A 15,466-nucleotide genomic window follows, 5' to 3' on the forward strand; every position below is an offset into this window, starting at 1 on the left:
ATTTTTGAAAAGGCTACCTATTGTCTTATGAACAACAAAAGGTGAATCAAGCAAATACTTGCACTCAAAAAGCCGCAAACACTACTGCACTCAAGAAGTTTTCAAAAGTATAGTCATACCATAGGGAGCCCTTCCAGCTAAAGGGTTTATTAATGGAGTTGGATTGCCACTTCCTTCCCTCCTGTTTCTGTCTGCTAGTGCTGGAAAATCTGAGAGGTCCAGTCCTGTCACGTTTTCACTTCCATCTACAATAAAAGCAGATATTTTAAATTCCCTTAAGCTTTTTACTCAAAGACTACATTATACAGAAAAACTTCATTACATGCAGGACAAATATCAGAAATATTTTCTTTCTTCAAACTGATCTTTTTACAACAGGTAACACTCTTAGTATAATTACGGTGAATAAATATAGCCTCAGTGTTATGAGATTACGCTGAAGAACACTGAGATGTTTCTTTTAAAACAATTCTTAGTCAGTAATACTTAGTAACAAGGTCTGCTCATTTTGAATTAAACACTGCACCTGCAAAATACAGACAATGACACCTACAGTGCTAGGACAGGCAACCTGTCTGTGAGCAAGGAGCTACCAAGAGGAGGTTTCAGAGAAGAAAATCTGCATTGGTAGCATCATCAAGGAGCTCTTATGTGCTTAGGAAAGATACGGGAAGACCAACTGCTGAGCTGGTGCAGTGCAAGTTATGGGGGAGCATTCTGTGATCGGCAGCCACAGGTTGCAGAGCGGCCACAGGCGAGCAAGAGCGGCGCTGCAGGGCTGCCGGGCGCTCGCTCACTCACTCACTCGCACTGCCTTTGCCTTGTGACCTCCGCATGGCAACAGTGGCACACGCGGACCCCACGTAACGTGCGTTCCACCCCAAAATGCTTGTGTGTGTGCGTGTCTGTCTGTCTGTCTCTCTCTCTCTCTCCAATTCATTAAATTCAGGTGGAGAAATAATTCCAAGAGAAAAATCACAACTGACTGGCAGGATCACTTCATAAACTCACTGCTCAAAAGGAGTTTGAGATTCCCAATAAATCTGCAATAGTTTCACAGAAAACAGATCAATCTTTCTTCTCTGATAAAAAAACAATTAGCAATGGTTTTCCTTGAACTATTAAGTGATTGTGCATTTCTAACTGACTAGGTGTATGTTCGTGTGATTTACAGAATTCTTCTAGGGAACACTTTTACTTTGTCTTCAAACATTTTAAATCCAATGTTAGGAAGTAGTAACAATTAAACCGCACTGCTTTTATGTTATTTTATACCACATATAAAAAACACCAAAAAAACCCCCAAAAAACCACACTATCAAAATACTTATTCTTCCACAGAATCTTAGAAGTAAACTAACAAAATATTTTCTCTCATTAAATTCAGGATTAAAAAGCATAGATATTACCTAAGAATATGCAGAAGTATTCTCTATTAACAGCAGTATTTCTATGTAACAACTGAAAGTTATGACAAAATTGCACTCAGAGTAAAATACCTTCAACTAGTCTTATTCAGTCAAAAATTCCCTCTCTACTGTACTTTAAGACCTACATATGTCAGAGCAGACTCACCTGTTCCATTGAAAATGTTACTTGATAAGGAGTTATTCATTCCAAATGCCTGATTTCTGTTCATTCCAAATCCAGACATACTGTGGAAAAAATCCAAGAAGTCACACAAAAGGAAATACATACTTTGCAATCTCCAGCGGAAGGCATTAAGAAAAAAAATTAAGACGCAAATTATTCCAGCAACCCACATCAGTCTAAACTCAGTTTTTACTTATTTTCCTTTCTACTTCTGAAAATTATGAGCAGCAGCAAGCACTGCTGAATCAAGACAGCTTGAGCAATTTTAAAATAACTGAATTTTTTAATAGCTACAGTGCCATCAGCATCTGCTCATCAACAAGTTATGACAAACGTGATCCTTACTGAATAGTACATAAACGAAACAGCAGTAAATGCAATAGTAGGAAGTCAGACTGTAATCCATTCATTGCAGGCAATAAAATGGATCACAAAAGTGATCAAGTTTGTCATGACTCAGTTGCAAGCTGAACAGTTGTAAGCTGAACAGTTAGGTCGTGCAGTCATCACAATGCATATGTGATGTCATTGTGAGCACAGAGATGCCCATCTGCCGTACTAAGACACCAGCTAAATTAAAGTGCTAAAGAGTCAAGCAAAAATTTTTCAAAACATCCAAATATTAGACAGGACTACTGTGGTCTGAGAAACACCCTCACAAATGATCCACTTCATTCTGTGCAAGCTGAAGATGCCGAGAAGCCAAAAGGTAGCCCATGGCTGAGTGAAATTCAGAATTTCTGCCCTGTGCAAAATCACAACATTCATTTTTCCTCTGTAACAGGGTGGAAGTTGATGTTTTAGAAGTTTCTGTGAATAAAAATTCCAAACATATTTTCTGAATGGAAATATTATCTAAATGGACATTTTCACAATTGCAAATCTGAAGCATTTTATTTCAGTTTGAAATAGCCCCAAATCCTTCATTTTGTACAGACATCAAGAAAGAGAATAATTCATCAACAATGGCCCTGTTCTGCTTTGCTTCAGCCAGGTGGTGTATTTGAAAGGCATACAGATCTTTGACACTTCACCCGCTTGAAGAAATAGGTTTCTGGTCTCTTCTGTGAATACTAGACCTGGTGAGTGAGAGCACTAACAGGAGACCATCCGATCTGGAGGGCATCTAATCTAGCTTGATGAGAACCTGTTTGTTAACCAGCATTACCTCATTTTACAACACATTGTACCAATGCAACTAAGAAAGAGAAAGCAAAGTATTTTATATGTTCAGAACACTAAAAATACTATTTGCTCAAAGTAAGGCAGCCATTTAAAAAATACTTCATGGAAGTGACATAATTAATGCAACTGTCAAGGAAACGCCATAATTTTTAAAATACCATTTCAAAATATTGTTAAATATATACGTTAACAACAGGATATGCACTACTACTACACTTTTGTAGGCTGAGGAATAAAGACTTAATAATGTTCCAGTTCTAGATCCTCCTCAACTTGTAATTGTAGTACCCCTAAAATGAGATATACAATTCAAAGAGCAAAAGACGAAGATTTTAATTCAAATGCTCCTGGAGACTGAGATTTCATTATCTGTAACCTACAGCTGAAAGGATTTTTAAACAAGTACCTCCTATACTTATATAAATCTCCAAAATCATTATCTTCTGCATTTAGAGTTTCTAAGTATGTTACTATTTCAATCTTTTATTTTGTTCAAGTTTCAAAATACTTTGAAATATAAAATTCTCTTTTTAAATTATCATCACAGCAAGAAAAGGCAGACTCAATCCAGAGGGCAAGACACAGTCTTCCACAGGGCAAGAACATAAACTGCTACTACCAGATCTCTATTGCTGCCATTAAGGAAAGTTTTTTTATGCCTCTATCATTATGTTAAACTACAGAACTAAACAGACTGACCAAGTTTCAGATAACTGTGACATTAGTTTTCATCTAACTTTACACAATTTGTAAAATACTGTATTGGGCAGACTGGGCATCTGACTGCCCTGAGCTTTTCTGTGCTCAGCGTAGAAGACAGTTCTCTAGAAAGGGCCCCTCAAGTGTGGAAAAGGAAGAAACTGGCAGCACAGGGACCATGAGGTTGTGGAATGAAGCACAGGGAAAAAAAAAGTCAGTTGTACAAAGTTGTGACTACACATTAAATGGATAGAAAGAACAAACTTTTAACTACAAGTTTATCAATATAAACTAAACATAAAGCAACAGAACCAAAATGAAAGCTTAATGATTTCTGATGCTAAAATCTTGCCCACAGAGTTAGAAAAAGATCAGAAGTGACAGAGACACTTTTGGCATCAAAATGAGCATCAAATCTTTAACTGAATGGCAAGCTTCTCCATATTATTCTCCATATTATTCTAAAATTTGAAGAGGTAAAATACAAGGTCCCTACTGTGTCTGAATCAGTTAACAATTCTTCCAAAAAAACCTATTGTGTTATTAAATCTTGCCTTACTTCTTCCCAAACTCATAGATGAAAACTATTAAAATGATCAAAAAAAAAAAAAAAAAAAAACAACAAGGCATGTTTCAAAAACTAGGGAACTCATTAGGAACATCATGTATTTTAAAGAAGTAGCAGTAGAAATTCAACAGTCATAGCCAGAATTTAGCTTAAGTCCTTAAAAAACCTGTGCAAACATTCAAAGCCGCTTCAAAGTTTACTATCAAGAGACTGAAACATACAAAGCAGCGCTTTCCGGCTTTAGTCTAATGGATAAAAAACTCCCCCTAGATTTCAAGAGAAGTATTAAAACATGGCCATAGCTGTATGGGCATGGTCTGACTAAATAGTCTTACCTGTTCACAGTAAAAGGTTGTCGAGAGGGTTGCTGCTTTGGCATACATATTATGCTTGGAGAGCTTCTGTTGGGGCTGCCTAACCCTGAACTGCTCATGCTGTTTGTCCTGCTGGGAATTCCAATGCCCTGACCAACCTGGGAGTGGTTCATCATATTCCTAGGATTCATAGGCAATATCCCCCTGAAAAAGAAAAAACATCCAAAAAGATGAATCTGTACAGTAGTATTTGGTTACTCATTTAAGTTATGTAGGACAGACTTTTACTTTTAGCTGTTGCAACTGAATTTGTGATTAGCATCAATGCAGCATGTTTGGGTTATTACTTCTCTGTAATTAATGTAGTTTCTTGATTTCTTCAGAAATACCAGTTGGCCCATTACAAACTAATTAAATCCTTGGTCAAGTTTTACATAAATACTAAAGTATTACAAATTTGAAAAGGAATTACAGGTGGTTTTTTTTGTTTTTTTTTTAAATGAGTGCTTCAGACCTACTACCTTAATACCCTAAACCATGAATGACAAGCATATAGAAAAAATTTAACCACACATTTATCAGAACAGCCAAAAACCAGTGTCTTACATTCTGAAGCAGAATTTGCCAGCAATTTCTCTCACATACAAAATCAAATATTGTCTTACAGTAAGTCCTATCTTACTGTTTTACAGTATTATTTCCCCAACACAGGCAGTGGTAAATAGAAATTATTTTTTCTTTATTAATTAGATTGTAAAGTAGTTGAGGCAAAATACACAGAACACTTTAAAAAGTGCTCTGCAGAAAGACACAACTGCAGAAATATTGGCTATCAATAAATACCTGCTCGGAGATGGAGGCGTGTGAAGTGACATTGTTGGTACCCCTGTTGTTGGCGTTACGTGGCTCGGTAACTGAGTGCCTTGTGATAAGCTGCGATTTAACTGAGGGGTATTGTTGCTCATTCCCCTCATTGGAAGGCCTAGTGCACCTATTGAGAAAAAATTCAGAGGGGTGGAAATATATAGCAAATCAGGAACAAAGTCTTATCCATCTAGTGGAGATGGAAACAATCTATGCTGACAACCTAAAAAAAAAAAAAAGTGCAAAGACTGAAGGCAAGTGCAGTGTAAAAACTAAGTCCTTGTTTGCATAATAGAATCCCAATTATCTCCAATATAGTTCCCTTTTTGTTAAACTTTAGAAAGGTTCTTTAAGAAATTTCTGCATCTGAGTCACTAACGAAATTTCATTTCCTTTGAGATATGGACTGTGAAGGAAGGATTTAGGTTTGATTTTTTGATGAGGACACACAAATCTATGTATTATCTCAGAAAGTTGGTGGCATTTTTAGAAAATTAGCATCTTTACTGAATAAATAGATTTATTACTTTTGAATAAGCTGATACATATTTGACCAGTATTTAGAACAATAGTCTGTCTCATTAAAAATGAAGCAAATATTTAACAAAAAAAGAAAATTGTGAATATATACTTCTCCATAACATTGTTTCTAAGACAACAACTTTTTTTTTTTTTTTAAGGAAAGTTCTTTGTAGAGTTTAAGTTGTTGCTTTGTGATAACAGAACTTCAGTGTCTATGATCACGTCAGCTCTAACATTCTGAGAAAAGAAAGCAAGTAGGACTTTAACTGTCCTCTGTTAACAATTAAAAAAATACAGATGACCTAACATTGTGATCAGAAGTATTCTCTACAGAAGCATTTGGGTGTGATAGAAGAAAATAAGCACTTCAGTGAGAAAAAAAAAAACCACTTTAAATAAAAACAAAAATACCCAGTTAGCTGCCCTGTCTGAAAACATATCTGAAAACTTTATGAAGTTTCTCACCATTCTCGCATCATTTTTCTGTATTTATTAAGTTTTAGAATTACATCCAAAGACGAGAAAATGCCATTTAATGCAATCTATCAATAGAAACAAACTTGGCACATAAAATGTGATAGCTCCAAATAACTGTTCTATTGGTTCAGCATCAGGCTGCTGAGGGAGACTCGCAGTGAGAATTCAAAATCTTATCTTACAGACAAGTTAAGTTAAAAGTCATGATGAATCAGCAATCTCTGCTGAAAGATCACCCTGTCAGAAGAGCCAAATATGCCAGTGTAAAAGATGATTAAACACTAAGAATGCAAAGAATGGATACAGTATGTATGCTCAGGCTATTACTATGGACAAGGTCTGAAGAAACCTCAAAGATCTTAAGCTTTCACACTTTGAAAACTGCTGTTTGCCCACTGTTCTATACTACAATTCTCAATCCAAGACTTTTGCAATGAGAAATTTTGATAACACTCAAATTTATTTCTACACATTCAGATTAAGACATAATGTGGCTCATTATAACAAGCCTCGTAAGACTTCATTAAATGCTGATTATATTAAGGTGTTCACTGTAAATATTTTGGCAATTTGCTGCATCAGAATAATTTCAATGAGCATAAATATATATTACAAATAATATTTCACACTGATTAACAATTAGGTGGAATTTTAAAAACAAAATTGTAAAGCAAAACATACACTTATGAGCTAAATACAGTACACTGAAAAAAAAAGGATTACTGTATTTCAGGTTAACTTTGTGCAAGCATTCATTCCAAAACAACCATTTTTTTTTAAACTGATGGTTATTTCTTGTTGTTGGCTTTCTTTAAATTAGAATTTTTAATAAGTAGGGCTGTTACAGTGAAGCTAGACTATATGCTCTGGCTGAGAAGTACGGGCAGTTAAAACATTCACTCTACATAAATGAAAATCTTTTTCTTATGCTTCTTTTTTCCACTTTTTTTCCTTCTTTTAAACAGAGACAAGAGATCTCCTAGGCAATGCTGCAGGCTGATCAATAAAGTGGCCAATTTTGTGCCTAGAAATTAAGTCTGATTATGGTGATTCCACTCTATAACATGACATCCTGTTAAATGATTGACAGCTACCAATGTACCTGGGCATTAACAGCTTTGTTTCTCTCAAAAGTATTTTAGTTGCAACATTGTCCCCAGCATAGCACATTTTCCCCCTCTTTCTCGATATTTGGAAGAAAATGAACCCTGACAATATTCACTCTCTTTTAGCCATCCGTGTTTCCATGTTGGAAAGATTATGTCCTAAGCATCACATCCAATTGACTGAACAAACTTGACGGAAAAAACAAAAAAGTTAACCTTAAAAGAAACAACAAATTCAACTGCGATAAACAGAATAAACAAATTACTTCAGTAAGTATAGACAGTAGAGCCTGGAAGGTTCAACAGTGTCAGATTTGGGACCAAGAAAACCACAAGCCAACCATGACTCTCAGGCTGGCCAAAAACCGATCACATCAATCTCGCTAGTACAAGGAAACAGCAGTTGATTTTACATGATTGCTCATCAACAGCCATTGAAATAGACAAAATCACTTTAATTTTTAAACTCTATTAGAAGAAATTTTCAGTAAGCTCGTACAAAGACCATGCATCTAGGAGACAAAGCTTTTATGCTGTCCAGCTAAAAAAATCACACACTTGCTAAAATACCCTGAAGACACCTTTTCTTAGTGTCTGTAGGAGGTGTGCTTGGCTAGAAAGCTGCAAACATTCACAAGAGTACGGTGATAAGAGTGATGTTCACAAACCTATTTTACTTGCAAAACTACATCTAACTCATATACTTGGAGGCAGTCTCTGGAGGCACGTGTCTGTCAACTACAACTTCTTAACTCTGGCACTTAAGTAGGTGCCTAACGTTAAGCAGTATGACTATTTCTTTGTGTGTCTTCTATAGCAATATTAGACATAGATTGGCAAATACCAAAAAAGGCTTCAAGAGGTAGAAAAGAGCAGCACAGAAGCAAACAATCTTATTGGCATAAATCTTTTCCAAACGTGAGCTGCCAAGCACATAGACAAGATTTAATTTGCTCCTGTGCAGGGTTATATCAGTTATAATTTAAGCTGTTCCTTCTACTGCTCATTAGTAGTACTTATTTTTCAGTACTAGGTTCATCTTGGCCTAGCCCAGTTTCCTTAGAGAGTCATGGTTAAACCACACACATTCTTTATATGATGACAGATTATAATCGGAATTATATTTGGATATTTAAAGCTATACAGTGTCAACATGTGACACTTTGCATACTAAAGCAATGCAAAAATGCCTACTAAGCAATGCAAAAACGCATCTGCAGGGGAAAAAAAACAAAAAACAAAAAAACCCACACCTACACAGAAATAAGACATACTAGGTCATCTTTGCGATCAGTGAAAACCAAAACGATATGCACGTTCTCTGCCCAAAGAGCATTAAACTAAAACATCTTTGGCATAAAACAAATGTATCAATAAAAAAAATTCTTACTTTGTTGCCCGTATAAACTTGCCCCAAATTGAGACAGCTGACCTGATGTTGATGGTGATGCCAGCATCTAAAATTAAAAAAAAAAAAGTTTATAAAAGGTTTATTAAAGACATTAATATATTACACTATCTTGCCCTGAAGTTTTGTAACCGTATAATCATTTGCCAAAAAGATAAGCAAAAAACGCACCCCATTTTCAATCATCAAACATTTTAGATACCCCAAAGTATCTGTATAGTAACAACTGTAACAGAATATTCCATGCCAATAAAAAGTTAGGAGCTTAGGTGTATAAAAATAACTTTCTTTTACTTTTGACAAGTAGCATCAGGTAAAAAATTGTAGAGTAATATATTTCAGATTTTCTGCCCTTTCAACTAAGAGATATGGCTTTATAGGAGAAGGAATACTCAATTATTTAAATCAGATATAATTTATTTCCCCTGCAAAACATGTATCATACAAGCAAATCATAATCATTGTTAAATGTAGTAACAGCAAGTGCAAAGTTTCATATAATCACCTGCAAAAACTGGAGGTGGAAAATGAGTGGCTAGCTAGCAGCAGTTATATATATAGCAATATGGACATTAGATGAGAAATGAGTATGAAAATTTTGACATAAAAGCTAGCTTCTTGCTTGTATACACCATATAAACAGGTAAGCTATACAAATGTCAGATGAAGTAATCCTTCCCACTCTATTATGTCAACTTTTGGACACCAAATATTGCCAAATATTTCCATTATAATCTTCTTTGTCCATTTTTGGACACCACACATTTAAAAAAAAAAAAAAGAGAGAGACAAACTAAAGAGACTCTAGAGTAACAAAAAATAACAAAAAATATCTAAAAACACCCCACAATCTATGAAGAAAAAGATTGAGATTTGGGTTTGTTTACTCCAAAAAAAAGGTAACTGAGACAGGAATGTGACACCAGACTTCAAATCATAACTGTAAGAGGAAAAGAATTAACTGCTTTCCATGCTGCTGCAGGAAGGGGAAGTATTAATGAATTTAAGCTGATGAACAGAAGATTTAGGCTAAATATTCAGAAAAACCTTTGCAATCATAAGGACAGTTAAGCACTAGAACAGATTACATGGACTCTTCAAGCAGATCTCAGTCCCTGGAGAACAGATTAGATGTTTGTCAGTTAGGTGTAGCCTTTAGAGCAAGAAGGTGTATTAGTTGACTTGATCCATCCAACTTGCAATGGAACATGCTACCCATATACCTACTGATCCAAGGGCAAGTGTCCGCTTGTTTACTACAGTAGACTGGTCTTAGATTGAAATGAAGAATTGTTTCAAGGACAGGAAATGTCTAGATTCTTACATGCAATGGAATTTTACTTTTCCAACTTGAGAGTAAAGAATTCAAACAAAACAACTTTTATTGTGATAAACTGTGAACTGTTTTGTTTACTTAATCTAGACAGACATAAAGCTTACACAAAACTCGATAGATTGAATCTGTTAGGTAGCTGTCTATACTGGGGCCAAATCTAGATGGTAGAAGTGAGAAATAAGACATGCAGAGTTGACACTGAATATCACAAGTACTTCTGATGTCTGTAAGCTGCATAAAGTATTTATGTTTTTTTAATACATACACAAGGCATGAGTGGAAAAACAAAAATAGACAATTACTGTAGGCCATCAGGAAATGTATGAGAAATATCATCTGGAAAATACTCTTCATTCACAGATACTTTGAGCATACATATAATAACAAACAACTACAGTAATAAACATGCAACTTACATACACAAAAGGTCTGAAATAGTAAGACAACTACTTCCTGCAGAAAAGTGTAATCAGAAGTTGTGCCAAACTGGATCAAAGTTCTCCTTTGTGAAGAACTGGCTGCGAACAAAAGGACTGTTTAAATAGCTATCAGTTACTTTGGCTTAGCACAGATATAGTAAAGTTCATAAGCCATGTCTACATCAAGTAATGCAGCCCGAAGAGGTGAGGATTTGTATATAAAAACAGACCAAAAAAAGAAAGAAAGAAAAAAAAAAAGCACGTATGTATGCATTTCTAACTAGAGGTAGCCTTGTGTAACACCCCTGATTGCATGCAATGGTCAGAAAGGAATGTCTCTTCTGCTTCGTTTTGATCTCAAAGGAATCGAGTTCGTTCATACCAAGACTGATCTGCAGCGTGAACCAAAGTGTTGTGAAAAGGGGAGAATCAGGAGATACACTTCAAAAGCACACTCCTTGTCCAAACAAGTTTGTTAAGCATTGATAAAGACTGATAAAACAAGGTGATAAAGTAGTTTTTAAAAAAGGAAGCACAGAGAAGTAAAATGTTGAGAGAAAAAAAAAAAAAAAGCACTGAATTTTGACAACAGGGAAAATCCTAAAAGGTGTTTCAAGACATGACAAATTATGATTCCCTTGAAAGAATAATGGATAAAAAGTTCCAAGATGCCCCCAGGGATAAGGAGACGGGCAGCAGAGACAGCAACCATCACACACGCAGATCCCAACAGCAGCCACAGAGTTCCAGCAGCTTTGGGACAGAGAAACACAACAACTTAAAGCAAAAAGAAGAGCCCATAAAAACACCTGCTCTGTGATAGCATGTCTCTATAATAAGTGGAAGACGGTACAAATCACAGCATAAAATATATATAACATCAAGTTGGATACCAAAAAAAAGTCACAGACTTAAGAGGTATTAAATTATTTGAAAGAGAGGAAAACAAGATCCAATCTGTTCTATACTGATTACTATTCCATTTTTAAATCCAGTTAAAAGAAAAAGAACGGCAAATAACATTTAATGAGCAATACTTATTAAAAATTGGATTTTCTTTTGAAACATTGCAAAGTAGGTCACATGTATTGTGCCATTTGCTTTTACAGGAAAAGTTGAATTCAAAATGACTTGTACAGAAACCCTTATAGACAACCACAATAAAGACCAAATATTAAATTCAATAAACCTAACAGAAGTAGCTTTAAAGTCATAACATACTTAGAACATCAAGGGTAATAAGCCTCAAGAAGAAAGACGAAATTAAGAAAAATTTTGGTGGATATGTTCCAGGAAGATTAAATGCAGCATTTCTCAAATCTCATGAAGAGGGAAACGCTGTATGGATATAACTCTTATTCTGTCTCTAGCTTATTTCGCAATATGCCAAAAACCAGCAGTCACTATTTTTTCTGTCATAGCTAAGTATGCAGCAGTCTAAAATCCTGCCTTAATTTTCTACTATTTCCATACCGTTCAGGTCAACAACAAAACCACAGAATTAGCCAAAACGTTAACATAGGCTAGCAGGACCTTTATTTGTGTTCAAAGTCCCTGAGTCACTATTACAGCCTGCTTGAACTTGGTCTGCCATAGATACTAAAGATGCAAGATGAACACTGTCAACAGCAGTCTGGAATTATTAAATTATTTTATCTGATTGCATTACTGGCCACATGATAAATAAAATACAACAGTTCTCCAAGAGCATACTTAAAAAGGTGGCTATAAGTCACTCTTGAACTTCTGTTAGCCTACACCAGCCAAAGGTCATGATGATCCTAATAAGAACTAAGGCGGTCTATCACATAAGGTCACTAAAGCTTCTCCCAGTTGGTAAGATCCTTTAAAGATCCCAATTATGTCAATGCTTTAGGAAAAAAAAATGCTAAAAATTGTATCTGTAACAGCCTATGAAAACTAAAACTTACCAAATTACTGAAGTCATGTCAATAAAGAGCATATTCCAGTAGTATGTATTTAGCACCAACAACATTTTAAAATGAGTGACCAGGCACCTTCTATCAGAGTTCAGGGAAGTGTTAAACTAGCTTATGACACCAGTAGCTTTTGCTGTAGACATAAAAAAAATCCACTCTTCAAGTTCTGGCATTTGAGTTTAATCAATGTGTCAGTGGTTAACAACTACAAAAAACAGTTGTGAAATAACACAGCAGTTTTGTTCTTATTCTAACTCAGTATGTTTTAATTAAGCAAATTATTTCAATTGCCCTTCTTTGTACATGTCATTAGAAGACAGAGGATGCCCATAACTTGCATCTCCAGTAGGGCACAGACACAAATAAGCAAACAATATCTTGTGTAACATGAAGAGCGCATTTTTTATTCTATTGGCATACTGAAAGACCAACATTCAGAATTTGCATACTGAAGGACCTGATGATAATCAACTAAGATGAGCAAATCAATTTACTCACAGATCTCAAATGATCACAGTGAAATTCTGACCACATAAGATTCTGCTTCTAAACTCAGATCAACTGATGATCCAAGCAGATGGCTCAATTTCTTCAGATTGGCCCACACCAAAAATCAGTAAGCCATAATATACCATCAGACAATTTCCTACCCCTCGTGATGAACTAGGTTTTTACTGTACGTGCTTTTATTAATTCTTGATGGGTTTATTGCAATAAGTTTATTTAGGAGTGCCAGCACCTATCCTGAAAAAGCGGGGCCAGCAGTTGCTTGAATTTGCCAGAAGTGTGAAAAAACCAGCAGCTTCCTAAACTCTCTCTGGAGATGGGCCAACGCAGGCTGCAGGAAGGTGGGAGGAGGTTCAGCAGCACTGATTTAGAGAGCTCCCACCTCCGTGCTCTCCTGCAACCTCCGGCCTCTTCCAAGCCAACCGCGGGACAGCTGTATATCTCCATAACTGCCATGGCAGGACACCTTGGCATGGAGGCACAAAGAAAATTCATTAAAGCAACACTCCTGCCAAAGCCACTACAACATGCAGTTATATCCTGAAACCACTTTCTTAAGCACAAAGTAAGCTGAAGCTAAGATACATCAATTCAGCATGAGAAAGTCAACTCCCCAAAGCAGAACGTGTTAGAATAAGCAAATAAGTCCAAGTAATATCTGGGCTGATAAATGATGGTTTTCTCACAGGTGCAAACATAAGCATCATTTTGTATTTGCACTACTTTATTTCTGGTATCTGCCATCTGTGCTGCACTATTTAATAATAAAACAGCTGACCCACAATTTCAAAAGGAGAAAGCGTTATACCAATTATGTTTAAAAAAAAAAAAAACACACACCAACAAGCCCACAAATAACTGATATGAATTAGAAGTCTTACACTCTGTCAGTTTAAAATTTAGTATTATTATTAGTCCAACCCTATATTAAATGGTACTTTTTATACAGTATTCACAAAATTCATGCATTGTAAGAAAATTTTTCCAAATCTCAAAACCAGATATCAGTGATGAAATTCTGAAAGCCTGGTATATGAAGGGGGATTATTTGCAAGTGAAAAAAAAAATTTTTTTTTTTTACTAATATACTTTATTTAATATGTGAGATAGATAAACAAATACAAATACTGAAAAGCACATGAAATTTTATTAAATCTTTCAGATGTCATCATTTAAGGTTGTGGTCTCCTGCCTTCACTGGCCCTTGGGAAGCAGGCTGAGCTAATAAATGCACTGCAAGCATCATATTTTGCGTTGAACCTATCTGGAAATTCTCTGTTGCTGGCAGCAGTATCTGAAGATCTTAAAGATGCTGCCTTCGAGTCGCAATGACATTAACTGATGGTGTTGATGACAGCGCTTAACATGGCTATTAAAATAAAACTTTAAGAATGAATTCTTTCCGTACAGAGACATTCAGTTTGATGGTATGATATATTAATGAGCCAAAAGATTACTGAAAACTTGTCACAAGATGCTACAGAAAAGTTCCATAAGCATTTAAATATTAGGACAACAAAGCAAGTATTTTATTCTAATTATATAACTGGCTGCATACTGAAAGTTAAAACAAAAACAAAAACACAAAAAAACCCACAGGCTGAACATTTAAAACACCAGTATTACAATACAGTAAATTCAGAGAATTGAATTATTGTATATAAGACCATAACCTCCCCCTTCTAGCAGAGCTAGACATTTCTACGCATGGAATGTATCTGGTTCAGGGAACCACTTCAAATGCTAATGCTGACAACATACATACACTAATGATTTTATATTGTTAAATGGAAATCTATTAAATATGGCTCTTTGATAAAATACAGAAACACCATTTAGCACAGTGATTTAGCTCTTCTGTAAGACATTAATTCTAAATACCATTGAGTTTGTATTTAACTACTGCAATCAGAAATGAAACTTATTTCTTTGTGACATATATTTCAGATTAAAAAGTGATCTGAAATAAATTAAAATGTAATTCAGAGATACTTCTTCCTTGCAAACTGTATGACAGAATATGAAAACAACTTTTCCTCTCTAAGGAAAACTAGTTTATCATGTATTGTTTCATTTGATATCCCAATCCATATATTATCTTATAGGTGAAATAGTAAAAGTATGCATTTTGTATTTTAAACTTTTGGCTCCCTCTTTGTATTATGGAACTTTATTATGAAAATACAAGTTACAAGCAGAATGACAAAAGGGTCTGACAAAGCTGTACTACATTAAAATACATGAAAAAAACCTCTAGTTTTTTTAATCTCAGCCCATGGAAGTTCTTTCAACTGTTTTCAATTAATGGCATTTCACCTTTTCTTCATTTAAGTTTGTTTTTATTTTACATATATTATGTACTGACTAAAGGATGCCAGGTGAGTTTAATCACTGTCTGGGAAGGTAAAGAGCTATTCCATTGCTTTGCACATTAACAATCTCTGACACTTCAGGGAAATAGAACTTAAGCTATGTGTTTCACAAAGCAAACATTGCAAAGGAATCCACTATTCAAATATATGTTTACA

At 35.2% G+C, this 15,466-nt stretch overlaps 1 protein-coding gene across 7 annotated transcripts in view; it reads right to left on the reverse strand.

The window, feature by feature from the left end:
* The window catches only part of CNOT2 (CCR4-NOT transcription complex subunit 2), a 98,765-nt gene that overhangs the window by 18,865 nt on the left and 64,434 nt on the right, over positions 1-15,466 (reverse strand). For all 7 annotated transcript variants that reach the window (XM_067313420.1, XM_067313402.1, XM_067313374.1 and 4 more), the window contains 5 exons: positions 8,719-8,785; positions 5,203-5,350; positions 4,381-4,563; positions 1,576-1,655; positions 120-245 (listed from right to left, as the gene is read on the reverse strand). In XM_067313420.1, coding sequence (XP_067169521.1) covers positions 120-245; positions 1,576-1,655; positions 4,381-4,563; positions 5,203-5,350; positions 8,719-8,785 — 604 coding nt within the window. The remainder of the gene's footprint in view (positions 1-119; positions 246-1,575; positions 1,656-4,380; positions 4,564-5,202; positions 5,351-8,718; positions 8,786-15,466) is intronic.

The sequence above is a fragment of the Apteryx mantelli genome, chromosome 1 (genome assembly GCF_036417845.1).
Source record: "Apteryx mantelli isolate bAptMan1 chromosome 1, bAptMan1.hap1, whole genome shotgun sequence".
Lineage (NCBI taxonomy): Eukaryota > Metazoa > Chordata > Aves > Apterygiformes > Apterygidae > Apteryx > Apteryx mantelli.